This window comes from Calliphora vicina, chromosome 1 (assembly GCF_958450345.1).
Source record: "Calliphora vicina chromosome 1, idCalVici1.1, whole genome shotgun sequence".
NCBI lineage: Eukaryota > Metazoa > Arthropoda > Insecta > Diptera > Calliphoridae > Calliphora > Calliphora vicina.
The window spans coordinates 62,339,966-62,358,145 of record NC_088780.1 but is presented as its reverse complement, the minus strand read 5'-3'; the positions used below and the strand labels follow the sequence as shown (position 1 = coordinate 62,358,145).

At 31.0% G+C, this 18,180-nt stretch overlaps 1 protein-coding gene across 1 annotated transcript; it reads right to left on the bottom strand.

Annotated features, from left to right (window-relative positions):
* Nucleotides 1-603: 603 nt before the first annotated feature.
* LOC135949198 (uncharacterized) lies at nucleotides 604-17,890 on the bottom strand. Its single transcript, XM_065498682.1, has 3 exons — nucleotides 17,746-17,890; nucleotides 6,598-6,839; nucleotides 604-1,296 (listed from the first exon to the last, which is right to left on the bottom strand). The coding sequence occupies exons 1-3, from the start codon at nucleotides 17,834-17,836 to the stop codon at nucleotides 1,087-1,089; spliced, it is 543 nt and encodes a 180-aa protein (XP_065354754.1). The 5' UTR covers nucleotides 17,837-17,890; the 3' UTR covers nucleotides 604-1,086.
* Between the last annotated feature and the right edge of the window lie 290 nt (nucleotides 17,891-18,180).

Sequence of the window (18,180 nt, the reverse complement as noted above, 5' to 3'; positions counted from 1 at the left end):
GACAATAAGAAATATCTCAGACATTATCTTACAAAAAAATTTTCAGTTAGTCTAATGCTCCCTTTGATCAAAAAATTAAAACTTTGACCCACTGTAAAAAAAATTAAGACCAACTGGACTATAAGTTTATTCTAAAAAAATTATCTACTCAACATGCCCTTTTAGAATTATAGGGTCGCTATTCTGTTCCAATCAAAAAGTATCAATTTATTGGACAGAGTTATTCTTTTCAAATTCAGTTCAAATACGAAGAATCTTGAAAATTCGTATAGTTTTGTGAGGTAATTTTTGTTTGCAAAAAGTTCAAAAATTTTGGTGTAAAGCTGATTTTTAAAATTTTTTAAATTGTTATTTTATATTGTATAGTTAATATAAGAAATGAATTTTAAAAATGTTTAATGTCAGCATGTATAAAATAGCGTTTCAATTCATAGTATAAACAAATTTGTATACTTATGTGAGACACTGTATGTAAAAATTAAACGCATATTCTAAATGATATCTATGTTTTATAAGTTATTATCATTTGTATTTATCAAAAACCAATTTGAATGTTTTAATTATCTACTGAATGCAAAAAGAAAAATTAATTTTACAAAATAATTTCATGTGTTTAAATAATAGTTCTTTTATTTGCCCACGATTTAAATTTACATATTATCACAATACTTTTCTAAAATATATAGTAGACTGTAAAAGGCGGATAAACATTACGAAAGTCTTTGTAAAGAACACAATAGTTTCATATATAGCAATAAAAAGATATAAATAATTTGTGTTTCTTTAAATTTGAGTAAATGTCCATCGGAATAAAAAGGAGAGAAATTTAAGGAAAGTCTTTGTAAAGAACACAATAGTTTCATATATAGTAATAAAAATATATAAATAATTAGTTTTTCTTTAAATTCGAGTAAATGTCCATCAGTATAAAAAGGAGAGAAATTTATAAATAATTTGTTTTTCTTTAAATTCGAGTAAATGTCCATCGGTATATACTCAAAAATATACGATATAGATAGTACCGAACATCTCTAGTAACTAAAAACACTTTGAAATTTTCTAGTATATGTATGATAAGTTATAGTTTTATAAATATAGCAAAGCACTTGTTAACGCTATCACAGTCATTGTATTCACACTGAGTAGTATCTGTTTTGACGAATTGCACAAGTTTCCTCGGCAATAACAGAGGGTTTTTAACGAGGCAGCAATTGTATTTTCTTTAATATCACCACAGCCTTCTTCGTAGACTTCTTGCACTGAATGCTCTTGATGCCATCGTCCGTTATTGAAGACCTTAAATTATTAAGAAAGAATAAAAAAATGTTTTAATTATATGTATGTTTGTAAATCATCATATCATTCATGCGCTGAACGAGTTACACTCATATGTAGATAGTATGTTTGTCATTCTACAGGAATGTACATTATTAGGGTGTTTTTTTATGTTTGAAATTGTTGTTGCGTATTTCGTGGAGTTCGGGTTGGATTATTGTTACATTTGATATAAAAATCTAGAGTTTCGTGTTCGGTTTAACTGAAAAAAGTAGAAAAATCCAAAATTTAAAAATGAAAAACAAACTTTTTCACCCAATTTCTCTAAAAACAAATCGATGTAAAAATATCTTAAGATTTCTTTAAATTTTTTTAAGTTGTATTACAATAATTGCTTCAGATGATGTATCAGGCTAACTTTCGCAGGCTAGGCAAAAGGAATCCTGTTAATAAAGAATGATACAAACACATTTAAAATATTTATCGCACGAGTATTTCCTTACAATCAAACTTCAAATTACTGTTTATTTAACAAATTAAAAAAAGGAATTATTATTAAATATATTCAAAAATATTGAATTCCAGATTCAATATTATAGTAAATTCAAAAAGTACCATTTTGAAGAACGAAAAAGTACTCCTTAGTTTGATTTAGTTCTCCATTTTTGGTATCATAATACCATTCTTGATTATTTCTTTACTATGAAGCATAATGTATATTAATGTATATAAGCTAACTAATTTAATATATTAAAAAAGTACTATTAAAGGTATTTATAGACGGCAATACTGAGTATTAATATTTGTCAAAAACTCAGGTATCATAATATAATTTCATCGTCTAAACAAAATTTGTATTAGATTTTCAAAAAATACGAATGATTTTTTTGATTTACGGTCGGTATTCAAAATTTGTTTAAAACAATTCAAAAACTATTTATTTTCATATGTATCGGTATGTATTTATAAATACAAATAAAGCAAACAAAAATGTCAAGAAAATATAAAATAAAAATAAAGTTTGCAGAAAAATATCAACCAACAAAGAAATAAAATATTTGTAATAGTATCATGTAAACATAAATGTTTTTTTCTAAACGATTTCTTGACAAACCGAATGCTTTCAATAATATTTTAATTTTGAAAAGTGTTAATACTCAGTATTGCCATCTATAAATACCTTAAAAGAAAAATACCAACTTTCCTTTATCTTCTCAAATAAACCGAAAACGATCGGTTTTAAATTTTTTAAAACCGAAACTGCGGTTTTGAAATTCTTCGGTTTTTTGGAAACTCTATGAAAATCCAACTCTGTTAATGTTAACATCATTGAGAATTATACATGGAGACGAGACACTCCGTTTTGTCAAACAAAAATACAACAAATCATATGTTTGATACAATAACAAAATTCATTGACTAGCATGTATTTTGTTGTTGCAAGAGTTAGTTTTTTGACAACAGCTTTAAGTTTTTGACAATTACTGCGCAAAAAAGAATTTTATTTTTTAGGAATTTATTTAAATAAAATTTTAACCGCCATAATCAAAACCAAAACGTTTACATATAAAACATTTCCATACATTTGTTTTATAAACGATTGATAAATTTAAAAATTGATTATAATTAAGGCCTCAAAATTTTGAAACTGGAGATTTTTGTCATAAAAATGTCCAACCTATTTTTTACTTTAATTTTATGAGAATATAATTACCCAAGCGAGGGCTTATGTGCACTCTGTAGTTCTGATCTCCTCCGTTAATGAGCCACATATTCCCAAGAGGTCATACGACCAAAGGTTACTCATTTTGTCAATATATAGAAACGGTAGTCATATCAGTCGCTGTCTGCCCTACTATCAAGACATATGTAAATGTTCTTCGTGTCCTTCCATTAGATTTGGTTTGCTCCTTGTTAGTTAGGGGCTTGGTGGGGCGTGGTATATGCTCTTTTAAGGCCATCGTGAATGGTAGCAGGGCCTGGGTGGTTAGTTAGTGCTTAAACAAACTAACCGCTAACAGCTCCCCTCAGCGTCAGGGCAAAGCTCTGTTGATTGGAGAGTAGCAAACGACTGTTCCTTCTCGGACCACAGCCGCATCACCTTCTCGTTGAACTTTTATTCCTGACCCCTTAAGGGTCCTTGACGGACAAATTGGAGTACCTTTTATAGCAAGGTACATTTGCTAAAGGAGAGCTTTGAGCTATCTTGCCCGGTGAAATATCCAGGCAGGCGTAAACGTTATTTTTTCTGTATCTGTCTAGAAGGTGAAGAGAGGTAAAGATAATTTGTATACCTAATGCCGTCAAAAACCTATCAACCTATCGTCTTTTTTGTTGAAGATTATTGAGCGACTGATTGATCTTTATCTTAGAAGCAATATAGATACTAGTGTATTCGAATTATTCGATTTTTCTCTTGTTCGAATAAAACGAATAATTCGAATAAGAGATTTTAACTTGTTCGAATAATTCGATCACACTTTTAAAATTAATCGAATTATTCGAATAATTTAAATTTTTTTAAAAATTAAAGAATGAAGTTTTGATGTCGGTTTTTTAATATTTTATTGTTAAAGAAAAACAAAAAATAACGTTAAAGTTAACAATTCAAGTATTGATAATGTTAAAAAACATTCGAAAACAAAGTCCATCATTAAATTTTCAACAGAAATATTCTGATCAGATTAACTCCCGAACAATCTACAAAAAAAAATTGACTTGCAAACCCTTTAGTTTCCGTTTTGGAGCTATGCTTTATAGTATAAAGTTTATACAATATAAACGTATTAAGAACTTTTTATGTCGTTCATTAATTCGGGTTTTAAATTGAGTAACTAATTCTTTAGTAAATTAATTATTCACTATTTCTAAATTATTTATAACAAATTGTATTATACATCAAGCTCTTTCAACGTTGCCGAATCTTTGCTTAATAAAGTGGTCTTGGGGAGTTACACAATAAAGGGAATCTGTCCAAAGTTTGAAGTTTGATATCTTGTCAGTGAACGTGGCTAATTTGAAGTCAGACAGTGCATGATGACGCATTTACAAATACGCAAAAAGTTTATTACCATGTTAGACAAAAATGTTCAACGATGTTCAAAATCATGTATAAGACGAACTCCATGCTTTTCTTGCAACAAAACGTTAGTTTGCAATATTTGTGTTTATCATTAGATTTATTAAATATTTTGCAACACTTACGTACGCGGTTAATAACATCACTTATATACATATATTTTAAGATCATGGCCTTCATCTATTTCAATGTAATCATTATAAATGTCATCCTCAATATCACTTTCGACGACCGTTTCAAAATCACATTCCCCATCACATTCTAAGTTAAAATTTTGATTATTAATTGCGATTCTTCTAATATTTCGCCAGCTAAATAACAAATATTTTATTCCGTACCTTTTATTATCATTGGTTCAAGTCCTAAGTTAAAAATTTTTAAAGATTTGTTTTTAGAATTGTAACATCTTGCAGTAATATTTATATATTTATAGAAGGAGCTATCGGAACACTCATCTACAGTGATCGAAAATCCCTTTGTCTTTAGTTATTTGTCGAATTTCAGAAACAATACAATTTTTGTGAGTCATTATTATTACTTATTTAAATTTGAAATTATGAACAATTTTAAGCAATTTAATAAATATAAATATTTATGAACATTTATTCGTTTTATTCGATTATTGACATAAAATTGTTCGAATTATTCGTTATTCGAAAATGGCCATTTTTAAATTGTTCGTAAGAAATTATTCGATTAATCGAACGATCATTAGTCGAATGAATACTCTAATAGATACTCATCTCATTAGCAACGCTCATCACGTCTACCTAAAGGGTAAATCTGTGGAGAGTGCGCTGCATGAGGTTCTGGGTTAAAATGAGCATGGTTTACAACATAGGGAATATATTTTATCTGCGTTTTTGGACATACTGTCACTGATCAATTGGTAAATGGTATAGTGTCAAACAAGACTTTTGTAAGATGTCCGAGGATATGGATGATCTGTTGGGAGTGCGATGCATGAAGTTCTGGGTTATACTGAGCACGACTTACCACATAGGGAATATTTTGTATGTGTTTTATCCGATTTCACTAAAATTTTAAACGTTGGGGGTTTATTTCAAGTTTAGAACTATCCGATCCTCACTCCTTGAAATTTGAAACTCTAAAAAAACACAACCTAATTACCCATATTAGGGTTGCCCAAAAAAAGTTGTTGATGTTCCCAGCTAAAAATTTAATTCATTCGAATATACCATTTCTCAAAATCTTTGTCGTAGATTTAGTATTTGGTGATCTGAATCCAAGCATAAAATTTTTGTATTTAAGGTTTTTATGATTTTTCACATTTCTCTCAAAGGAAACATGAAATAAAATCCAAAGTTAGCAATGGCAAAAACATTAAATTTGTGTTGGTGGAATGTTGCAAGTATTTTTGTTAAACTGAAATGTTTGTTTTATAACTCAATGAAATTATAAAGTGTTATACACAGATTATTACAGATATGAAACAAATGACAGTTCTCAAAAAAATAATATCGAACCGTTGTTGTTGTTGTTGTAGCAGCAGTGTTTGCTGAGTTGACCGTTTGCTGAGTTGACCATTATCGAACCGTTGATGGTTGTGGTTTGCAGAGCGATTGAAAAAATTAAATTTTGAATAGGCAACAAGTGTGATATATATTTGCCATGTTACTGAAACCAGAGCTGATTCATATCTGTATAATAACTTCTAAACCCTTAGTCCGATTTGACATGCACAAGGAAGAAGTGTTGTTGAGTTTAGGTTTTGAATTTTGTACGCATGGGACTACCAGGGGCCCAAAGTAGGACACTTAGGGTATGTTCTATTTTTAAAACGATCCTATTTCTTGGTCTGTCTTCCGAGGAGATTCCATATGTGTAACTTTTTTGAAATCGGAACACAGACAAAGAAAAAGGATCGTTTTAATTATTGAACATACCCGAGGTGTCCTACTTTGGGGATCCTTGGCTACACCCCAGGTGGCCCATGCTGTAAAAATTCAAAACTTAAACTCGACAACGCTTCTTCTTTGCGTATATCAAATCGGACTAAGGGTTTAGAAGTTACAGATTTATTTCCCTCTTTTTTCTATACCACTGCACTGTGTGCCACCAGGACAAACATTTAAAGAAATGAGCTCCTGAAACAATCTATACTTTAATTTTAGTTGGGAACATCGACTCTTTATTTTCCCGCAATACAAACGGAGCCACCCTAATATGTACATTTATATCTCAATTTATGAGTCATTTTGAATAATTTTGTTTTCACTTACTTGTTTTGTATCCTTTTGCGGGGCACACCCACGTGTAAATGTTTCTTGTTGTTGACCATTTTGAAGATGTAATGTTGATATTGTTTTAAGACACATTGTGGAGTAGGGACAATCAACTATGTATTCATCTGATTCATCAAATTTTGAGCACATTGGCGTAATAATTGTCGCATTTTTGGCATATGAGTAGATTTTTTCAACTGTCACAGCACATTTAAAACATTTAATAGCACTTGAAGAACCTTAAAGTAAAGAAATTAAATACTTATTACATTTTTAAATAAATAAGAAGTAAAAAGTGTTTTATGCTCTTAAAATAAGCAGTAAAAACCGGAAAATATGTTCCTAAAATTTAAAAAATATCTTCTAAAATTCAAAATCTACACTAGGCTGCATAAGTCTGCGAACGAAAATTAAAAGTATACTCTAATATTTGATATAAAAATAAACGCTACTCATTTGAAATTTTTTATATAGAACTTTTATATAATTAAGAACACAACTGCGTTGTAAAATGAATATTTAAGAATCAACAAAACTTATAAGAATTCAATTCATAAAAAATTCAATATCACATGTAGGCAAGTAAGGTGTTTTTATACCCTACACCATCATAGTGGGTAGGGTATAATGCGTTTGTGCAGATGTTTGTAACGCCCACAAATATTAGTCTAACACCCACCTTAAAGTATACCGATCGACTTAAAATCACTTTCTGAGTCGATTAAACGATGTCCGTCTGGCTGGCTGGTCGGCTGGCTGTCCATGTAAACCTTGTGCGCAGAGTACAGGTCGCAATTTTGAAGATATTTTGATAAAATTTGGTACATATAATCGGCCCAATTGAAACTGACTGAAATCGGTCCATTATTTCACCTAGCCCCCATACAAATGTAATCCCGAAATTGGACTTTATCGGTCATAAATGCTTAATTTATACATGTATCTACACAAAATTCGCTCCAAATAAGTTCTATATATACAAAATTCATGTCACCAAATTTTGTTATTATCGGTCCATAATTACTTATAGCTCTCATATAGACCCGCTTCGGAAAATCACTTTAACGTGCATAAATTTCTTAAAAATTTTGGTATACACACAAAATTCAACATAAATGATTTTCATATAGACATAAATCACGCGACTTAATTTCGAGGTGATCGGTCCATAATTGGTCATAGCTCCCATATAAGGCCCACTTCCGAAAATCACTCACGAATATAAATTATTGATATTTTTAAAAGAAAAATGTTTTTGCTCATTTACTTAGTGTAGGGTATTATATGGTCGGTCGGGCTTGACCGACCATACTTTCTTACTTGTTTCATTGATGAAATCAGTTTTTCGGTGTAGTTGGAACTAATATATCTCCATTCCTCAATTAATACTGTTTGAATCATTTCCTTTGATGTTATTACATTGTTTCGTATTTCTCTCTCCAGCAAATCCCATAAATGTTCTACGGAATTTAGGTCTGGTGACTGCGGAGAAGTTTTCAATTGTTTTTTACTTTAAACAACTACCAAAGCCGTTGTCTTGCTAGAATATATAATCCTCTTCAATGCCCAATTTGTTAACTTTCGGTAAGATTTTTCTTTAGAATGTCTAAATAGACCTTATGATCCATCGTCGATGGAATATATTCTAAATTTCCAACGCCATTTATCGGAATAATACAATTTAAGTTTTCACTAAAACAAAAATTGACGACGCCCACTTTTTTCGATATATCTAAAATCGCAGAACGCCTGGACGGATTTGGGTAATTTTTTGTTTAATTGTTCGCAAAAAATTGTAGACGCCCACTTATCAAATACATCTGCAAATATGTAACCAAAGGCAGTGACTTGGCTGAGTTATTGCGGAGAATTCCAACGATGAAGTCAATCAACTTCAAATGGGCTATGTTAGCAGTAAGGAAGCAATTTGGCGCATTTTTCATTTGCCATTCATGAAAGACATTTAATTGTTTTTTTGACATTTTTCAAGAGTCTTTGATATTAATTGAGGACATGTGATTGATGATGTCGAAAAAGGTATTATCAGAGTTAGGCATGACAGCTCCCAATCGTCCGATGCACGACGCATTTAATCAAGAGTTGTGATGCGAAAAACTATATGATTGCGATGCCTTAAGGGAATCAGTTCAAACAAACGTTCCAACGATGCGCTCGAAGAATGATATTGCACTTGCTTCTTCAGGAATTGCAGCTACGTTGTTGGAATTCGGTCGAACTGCTCATTAAGCCTTAAGTTGCCATTGAATATGCAAATCAATGAAAATCCAACATGCAACATTTTCATGAACAGTGCGATGGCCATAGATTTGCAGCAAACAAACTGATCGTTTAGGATGAGTGTACAATGGTGTATAAGATGGCATGGTGGCATTAAACAAAACGTTGCAATATTTACGAAAAAATTAAAGCTTTTCGGCAAACATTGCCAGTGATTCCACGGTCAACGCAAACCGATGAACTTAATGCATGTTTGAAGTCGTCCATTTTGTGGAAACACGTCAAGAAACTCAAATTGACTGTGAACATGTGTGTCGAGCTGCAGAACGATCAATCTGGAGAAGTATTTTCCAAACAATTGCTGGACATTGGCAACGAAAAATCCCGATTGACATTTCAAACGGCTACATTTAATTTTCCATCCAAACATTGCACAAAATTACAAAAATAATGATTGGTATATTGGTTGCGAAAAACATTGATGTCGACGAATTGAATTTTAAGATTGAAAGTGATATTGATGTCGAATATGTCTAATGATGACATTCAAATCGGTGGATTCTGTTACTTCCCAAGAAGATGTTGTCAACTATCCAACTCGTTGGAATTACCAGGATTACCACATCCAACTGAAAGTCTGATCGGACCACGTATTTGTAATGGCTCCCGACTTACGATAAAAAACCTGATGCATATCGACATCGAAGCAACAATACTTAAAGGAAGTACAAAGGACAAGACGTTTTGCTACCACCGATCCCTATGGCTCCATATGTCACCTTTTCCCGTGTTGGAACACCATCAGCATTATTTGGTTACGTGCCAGATAACAACAAAAAAATGTCGTGTATCATAGAGCATTGCAATGAATGAAATTATGATATCACTGCAAAGCAATCGAAATAAAGTATAACAACTAAAAGTTGTTACTAGTTAGTAACAATTGTTACTGGAAAAGCGTTCATTAATTCAAAAAACTTTCAAGTAGAGCAAAAATCAAGAGCGTATAAATTTTAGAGACTGTTCTCTCGTTGCAAACTATTACAAGTCCTATTTTGAACTCGTAATTGTTAGCAGCTTATATTTCATATGTTTTGTGTTATTATTTATTTATTTTTGTGGTGAAAAAATGTAAAAAAAAGAATTTAAAAATTTAAATTGAAGAAAATGTGAGTATTCTACATTTTAAAAGGAATAAAATAAGAAAATTGTGTGTATAAAACTATTGTTACTGGAAAAGCGTTCATTTACTTTTTACTATTTTTGAGAATTTAAGAGAGTAATTTTGTAAATTTTGATTTTATTCTCTCGTTGCAAGTATTTAGTGGGAAAGTAAATGAACAGACCTATTATCATTAAAAAATCCTTTTTTTCGCTTTTTAAATATTTTTAAATTAGAACTTTTTTCTAATTTGGACAGGACAACGTCTGTCGGGTCAGCTAGTTTTAAAATAAATTATTTGACCTCTTTCACACTAGGCAATTTTGTTGCGTAAGTCTCTTGCCCAACAACAAAATAGCATGCTAGAGCTGGCCACACACGGGTGACTTGTGCGTATGATTTGTTAGCAAGCCATTTCTCCACAGACGACAAACAAATCATTCTTTGACTTTTCTTTGTAAACAAAAATATAAATTGAAGAATACAATAAATTTTTATATGCTAACATCTCCGCAATAGATACAATTTGATGTTTCGCACATAAAATTTTGTGAAAATGAGCGAATTCACTTAATTGTGAATAAATTCGAGAAGAATCCATCGATTTTTATGAGCGATATCTCATTTGCTTCAATTTGTTATTATAACTCCGAAACTACTGAGCCGATTAAAACACAATATATATATGGATTAAAGGTTATGTAAATCTAAAGTTTATTTAAATAATATCGGACTAACCCTTTTTGAGTTATCATAAATTTTTGAGTTATCATAAACGCCAGCAAATCGCGTGGTTTTCAGTAGGGTTTTATTTATCCAGCTAAAAGTATAGTGTTCGAGCAATCGGATTACTCACTATGGCGAGCCACAAAAAGTCTTAAAAGACCAGTCATATGTAAGCCCCCCTTGCGAAATGATAGTGATGGTTGGGCTATATTACGCATTGAATATTATAATGGAAGGTTTTAAGATAGTAGAAAGCTTCGCTGTTTATATCAAGCTTTTTAACAAATTGTTTCATATAACCTAACTTAAGGTGCAGCGGAGGCAAAATTATATCATGCTAACGAGTTAAAAAGAAAGCGGTTAAGCAAACATTTCTAAGTAAAATGCCTAGAAATATCTTTTCAACAATTTTGTTTTAGTATAATCTTTAATAACTTTGTCAATTTCCAATGAATTTTTAAAAGCAATATTGCGTTTTACGCATAAATAAACTTATTTTTTAAATCAATGCATAAATAGTACGGTTCCTTTATAAAATACTATGTAAAATCTTCTTCAAAGTTGGAAAATTTCAAAAACATATTCTTATTGTACTCGATAAAGCCTATCAGAAAAATAGTATTACTATCCAGGTATTTCTACTTTAGTGTTTTTTGTCTCATAGTGTAATAGTACAAATTTTGTTGGTGCTTCGCATGAAATTTCTTTGCGAACTTTCGAACTTTTCTAAAATAATGTCAGGCCAGAATGTGTCCTAGTTTTGGTTACGAGGGTTTGACTTGCAGATTTATACCAGCATCATATGGGTGGCTTAGTGGAAGCTAGTGTAAAGAGTTTTTAACTTGGTGTAAAGAGTTTTTACCTTTGAAGAATTATCTACTATACTGACTAGAATCGAGGCATGTGGAAATTCACAAAATTTATGCCCTATGCCTAATAATCCCCTCACATCATGACATTTTCAGAACCCAATATTTATGACAGCCCAGTTAGTATTGTTAATCGCTATCGTAAAATTCACTCATCACTTTTATATCAATTTCCTTTTACTAATCTTTCGTTTTACTAGAAAATGGACCAAAACTTTTCAAAGAAGCAAATAGACAACTGATCTGTTTATAAGTCCTCTGTGAATAAATTGAAGAACTTGGTAAGGGACGCAAAGCGCAAATCCTGGAGAGCCTTCTGTAGCAGCGTGGAAGGATCCTCTGAGACGAGTCGCTGGACTACTACCAGAAAATGTACCTTAGAAGTTATGATGGAAGCTCACTTCCCTGGCAGTGACCCTCTATCCGAGGGTAACATTGCGGAATCTTCCGCTTAGCCTTTTGAAAACTCAATTCTCATAAACAAGGCAATCCAAAGGTAGGCATTCTTTCGCCACTCCTGTGGAATCTTGCCATTAATAGACTAGTCATGAAATTAGATTACATGAAGTGTAAAACTGTCGCTTATGCTGATGTTGTTGCTTTAGTCGTTTCTGGGAAACATCTCGACACATTATCACAATACCTTCAAACTTTACTTAGTACACTTAGGCAGTGGGGCGCTTCTAGTGGACTCAATGTAGTGTAATTCAAGCTGAGATTTCAGCCATCAAAAGGTCGGTACACTGGATGAAGTACTATATGTTATTTGGTGTGAATATACGAATCTATACTGACAATAAGTCCCTCTCTGGTGTCTACTCAACATCCAGATTGGTACATGAGTGCCGTGTATCACTTAACGAGATGGCGAGACATTCTAACCTAGAGTCATTCCGGGTGCCGGGTCACTAGAGTGTCCAAAAAACCGGCAAATTCAAAAAACCGCTGTCCGGTTAAACCGAAAAAGTGTGTATTTTAAAAAAACGTATTCGGTTTTTGTTTTTTAAAAAAACCGGTTAACCGGTTGAAATTAGATTTGTATGCAATATCCTTATTGTTTTGCCATCCTATTTCAATTTTGTGAACGCTAATAAGAAATATGTTAAGAGTTGTGACCTAAATCCTCAGAAATTTTACATTTTTTAATTCTTAATGCTCTATTTTTATGTAAATATTTTATATATTTTACGAAATATTGTAAATTTCTATAAAATAAATCAATATTTTTAAAAATGGTATCAAAGTTTTTCAAAAATTTGTTTAAATAAGTTTTAGAAAATATATTTCATTAAAATCGGTTAAACGCCTTACAAAAACTGGTTTGTCAAAAAACCGAAAAGTTAAAGAAAACCGAAGCCGGTCGAGTTTTCAAATATGAAAAATACCGGTTGACCGGTTTTCAGTTTCGGGTTTGGATACTCTACGGGTCACTCTGGTGTACTTGTCAATGCTATTGCAGATGAACTTGCCAAAAAGGCCTCACATCGATATTTTGTTCGGTTTACCGCTATCCTGCTGTAAATCACTCATACAGCGTAAATTGTTTGAATCTGCTCAACTCAGATGATCTAATCTGACAAATTGCTCGATATTGAGGCACACATGACCCGCTTTTGACCATTATAGGTCGTGTCCCTCACGGTGCTTTCACGGGCTATGCTGTGAGTTTTGATATCCGTGCTTACTAGGCACTGCTTGATGGTGCACATGCTAGGAGTTTTTTAAACAAAGAAAACAAAACAGTTTTAATTTCCCATATATCACAAGTGAGAAGTAAAAAAGGGTTATTTTTTGTTTTTAAAGAATTTTTTTATTTTGCTACATTGTTTAATTTAACTCTTTTATCTGATGATATTTTTTCTAAACAAATGAACCATAGACTATTCTCAACTGCATGAGTTTTGTTCACATTCGTGTTGTGTATATGCTCCTTCATTGACTGAGCAATATAAATGCCTACTTCTAACCTATGAACATATAATTTGATTATCATGGTCCTGAGTAAAGGAAGAACTTACAATTTTGCAGTCAGTACCGACTATGGCGATATTTACATGTTGATTTAAAGTCATGGTTTCTTTGTTTCTCTTTTAAAAAAAACCCTACGAAAATTCCATTGGATTTATACGATGCCTTTTTCAACCATGTTAGCCTTTTTTAGTATCATAATCGTTATCTTCATCATCAACAACCAATCAGAAAAGAACTAAAAGCAGAATATCAAAAAAAGTCATGAAAAACAGAAATCGTGCCTTTTTGTTTGCCGTCACAATTTGCCAGAACAAAAAACCTAAGGCTTCAAGTCATGACTTAAAGTCATCATGTTTTAGTTTAGGTTAAGATTTTAATACTTATTGGAAATTTCTCAAAAGAAAGATTTAATAAAGACAAAAAAAGATAAAAAAAAATCATGTAAATGCCCACTATGAAAAATTTTTCCAATTTGTAAGAATGTGTGTATTTAAATTAAATATGAAGTCAAACAAATCGAGTCAAAAGCTATGTGAACACATTTTTGCCGTAAAGTCATAATCATGTGGATGGTAATGGGCTTTATACTTAATATTATTCCCAAAAATAGTTTAATTTGGTTTAATCATTAGAATATATACAAATATTTTAACTAAAGTTGCATAAACTTGGAATTTCAGTTGTTACAAAGAAAGAACTTAAACTAAGTTAAACTTAAATAAATATGAAATACCCTTATCAACAAACCATTTTTCATATAACTACTACACAACTGATAAGAGGATGCGTCATAGAGGCTACTCCATATCCGTTTCGAATTCAACGAAAAATGATTAGTGTCCAATTAATGGATATGCCACACACAATACATAAGCACATATTAAAAGTGTACAGCCAGAATTGATTTGAACGTAAGTTATGAACATATTCGTTTACAAGTGCTATCTCTTTAGAAACATTTTTTCACGACGCCGTAAAATTGTTGATAGAAAATCCTTAATGTATAAGAAAATAAATTGAAAAACTTGATACAGTAACTTGATAAACCACCCGAATTCGAAAACTGATTGTGACCGATGGTTCGAACAATCGAATTTTGCTGGAAAAAAAATCTAATCATCTTTTTGGTCGGAAAAAAGACGAACGAACGATTACGTTATCCCAAAAATTTCGAAAAGTCGATGAACTAAAAATGTCAAATAGGCGATAAAAGTCGAAAAAGACTTTTAATTTTGCTGTAAAAATTTTATAAAAATATTTTTCTCATCAACAAATCTAGCAAACATATGTATATTTTTAGTATTAAAATAGGATGAAAAGTCGAAAAAATTCGTCTTTTTAGAAAGGTCGAAAAAATTCGTCTTTTTAGAAAGGTCGAAAAATCTACATTTTGTTTAAACTATAGAACATTACAAATTATACATATCATTTGCTGCAACAACGTCATTTAAAAAAAGTAAATTATTTTTTGTATGAAAGTGTTTTTTTTTTTTTGTTGTAAACGACAAAATGAAAATTCATGTTTTCTCGTATATTTGACAAGTAAAAATTTGGGTTAAATACAGATTAGAAAGATATTAGTATCTACTATTTAAATCAGGTTTTATTTCAGAAATCGCATGACTTGTTGAAAATTTATGTAAGAAAATGTCATAAAACATTCAATGTCGTTTTTCTCGAAACGACTTTTTTTGAATTATGACGTTGTTGCAGCAAATGAGCGATATGTACATATTTCTGATTTAAATATTCTGGCGTTGATGTAATTTTTTATTTGCATTGTAAAGTTTTTGATGTTTCGTTTTTATATCCCATATAAACTATTACTAGGCGCCAGATTTACAAAATAAGGCCCAAAGTTTTTCTACCATTACCCCTCAAATTCACTTTCATCTCAACTCCAGTTAGGTATATACCTCTAAAATATTGTAAATTTGTTTATGTGTGTGAAGATAAATTCGTATTTAACTATTAGAGAAACAAACCACATTTTGTAACAGAGCTCATTTTTGAGTTAACCGTGCACTGCACATTAGGTCAAATGACACCTTTTTCTGTGCAAAAGTGTTAAAATCAAAGTGCTGTTTTACATTTGTTTTTGTTGTTTTTTAATTGGAAACACTTCAAATAAAAGACTCCAGTTTTTTGTTTGACTAAAATGTCAAGCACCGTTACACAGCTATGCGTCAAAGTCAATAGATGTAATATTTTTATAAATATGCTTGCAATTTCAGTAGTACTTGCTCAACTTTAAGAGCGTGTTTCTCGAATTGTGTTTGTAATAATTAATTTGTATAAAATGGAAAATAAAGAGACAAGTAAGTATAAATGTATTTAAGTAAAGCTGCTTTATATATATGTCGCTATATCTCAAAATAACTCATTTTCCTACATAACCTCAAAACGGTAAAATTTATCTAAAACTTTGACTTCTCGTAAGCCATAAAAAATGTTGACCCCATAAATGTTCGTCATAAATGTTTAATTAAATAGGTATCAACAAAAATTTCGCTCCAAATAAGTCTTATATATACGGAATTCATGTCAACTAATTTTCGGTCCATAATTAATCATAGCTCCCATATAAGACCAGCTTCCGAAAATCACTTTAACGTTCATAAATCTCTTAAAAATGTTGGTATACATATAAAATTCAACAGAAAAAACTTTCATATAGAAATTAATCATACGACCTAATTTCATAGCTATCGGTCCATAATCCGAAAATCACTGAAGAACATAAATTATTCAAATTTTAAAAGAAAAATGATAAAGGCCAAAGTTTCGTTGCAATATATTTTACTGCATATTGCTGAAATAATTGTTGAGATGCAATGATTTCCTACTTAATATAAAGCTGTTGATATTTCAGATCCATTAATTTCCACATCATTTTTAAATTGGCGCTTACAAAAGCGGAAACGTTTCACACTTCCACCTGAAGTAATTGAATTACTTTGTTGCAGTGAACCCATGGATGAATTTCAACTTAGCCACCAAGACGATGAAATTAATGAATGTGAAGAGGACCTTTTTGATATAAATTTAGAAAATGAATTAGATTTAAGAAATTACTAAATGTTTTAGTATAATTAAAATAAATGAATGAATACAATGTATTGTGTTTGCATTAATGGTTGCAAAAGGGTTAATTTTTGGTCGTTAGTGGGTTAAATTCCATTTTCTATAATAGAATTATTCTTACTTATGAAATTCTTACAGGTTTTGGTTTGAATAACATGATTTTGTAGTCGTTATTAATTTAGCACATATCATTTGACCTATAGTGCACTGTGATGCATTTAATAGATATAGTAATTAAGAGGGACCCCTTGGACTACCAAACCTATATTGTGTGATACGTGTACCATTCCAAAATGGCCATTTTTACCAATGATCCTTTAAAGAATATTTCAAAATAATATTTTTTTAAACTAAATTTCCTCAAATCCCAAAATTAGTTCAGCTATCTCACTACTAGTGCATCTTTAGGGACCCCTTGGATTACCAAACCTATTTAGTGTGTTTAGTGTACCATTTCAAAAATAGCCATTTTTACCAATGATCCTCTAAAGAATTTTTCAAAAATCATATTTTGTTGAAAGTCAATTTTCTCAAATCTAAAAATTAGTTCATCTATCTAGTGATTCCTCATTAGGGACCCCTTGGGCTACCAAACCTATATAGACCCCTTTCACACTAGGCAATTTAGTTGCGCAAGTCTCTTGTGTTTGTAGATGCCAGGTAATGTCGGATTAATGAGAAGAAAATTTTGCATGTTTTGATGTTGGTCAAGACACTTGCGCCACTAAATTGACTAGTGTGAATGGGGTCACAGTGTGTTACGTGTACCATTCCAATAATGCCCATTTTTACCAATGATCTTCTAAGGAATTTGTTTTCGAAGCAGACATCAAAATTTGTAAATTCTGTAAATATTTGAGTTATTTCATTATTATAGACCTCTTGGAGTACCATTTGAATATAGTTTTAGTCATGGACTTGGTTTAACAAATTTAACTTTTTTGCTGCAGATGATGAGTAATTTCTGATTAATTATCTGCATTTCCCTATACAATAGCCGTTATATTTAATATTTAACAAAATTTTGTTGCAAAAACTAAACAAATAAAATTGCAGATGTACATAAGAATTGAAGAATGACACGTGCAAACTTACCTATAAATAGTATTTGTATAATTAGCAGCACAACAATTGGGTTTGCAAGTTTTTTTCCAAAAGTATGATTTGATTTGATCGTATGCACCATTATTAATCTCGAATATTTTTGCTTTTTGAATATTTGTATATGTATGTACCTATGTTGTATTTTTTATTTTGCATGTGGCTACTGAAACGAACTTCTAGTATTTATTAAGATGTGAAAGTATAATACGGAAATATTTATATTTTATTTATCATTTGTTACATACAATACACGTAAATTTATTTTTTAGAGACAAATCACCAACGTTCATTCTATTAATCAAAAGTGAACAAGTTGTAAAAAAATCTTGAATGTCTTGTATATTGTACTAATAATTTAAATTATTCGTTGTACGTGAAAGTACCGTTAAATAATTTAAATCTTTTAGATAAATATTTCCGTTAGGT

Excerpts from the sequence above, each read along its gene's own strand:
- LOC135949198 (XM_065498682.1), bottom strand. The coding sequence starts at position 17,836 with ATGGTGCATACGATCAAATCAAATCATACTTTTGGAAAAAAACTTGCA. Across the intron at positions 6,840-17,745 it reads TATACAAATACTATTTATAG|GTTCTTCAAGTGCTATTAAA; the intron begins GTAAGTTTGCAC and ends CTTTACTTTAAG. Across the intron at positions 1,297-6,597 it reads CGCAAAAGGATACAAAACAA|GTCTTCAATAACGGACGATG; the intron begins GTAAGTGAAAAC and ends TAATAATTTAAG.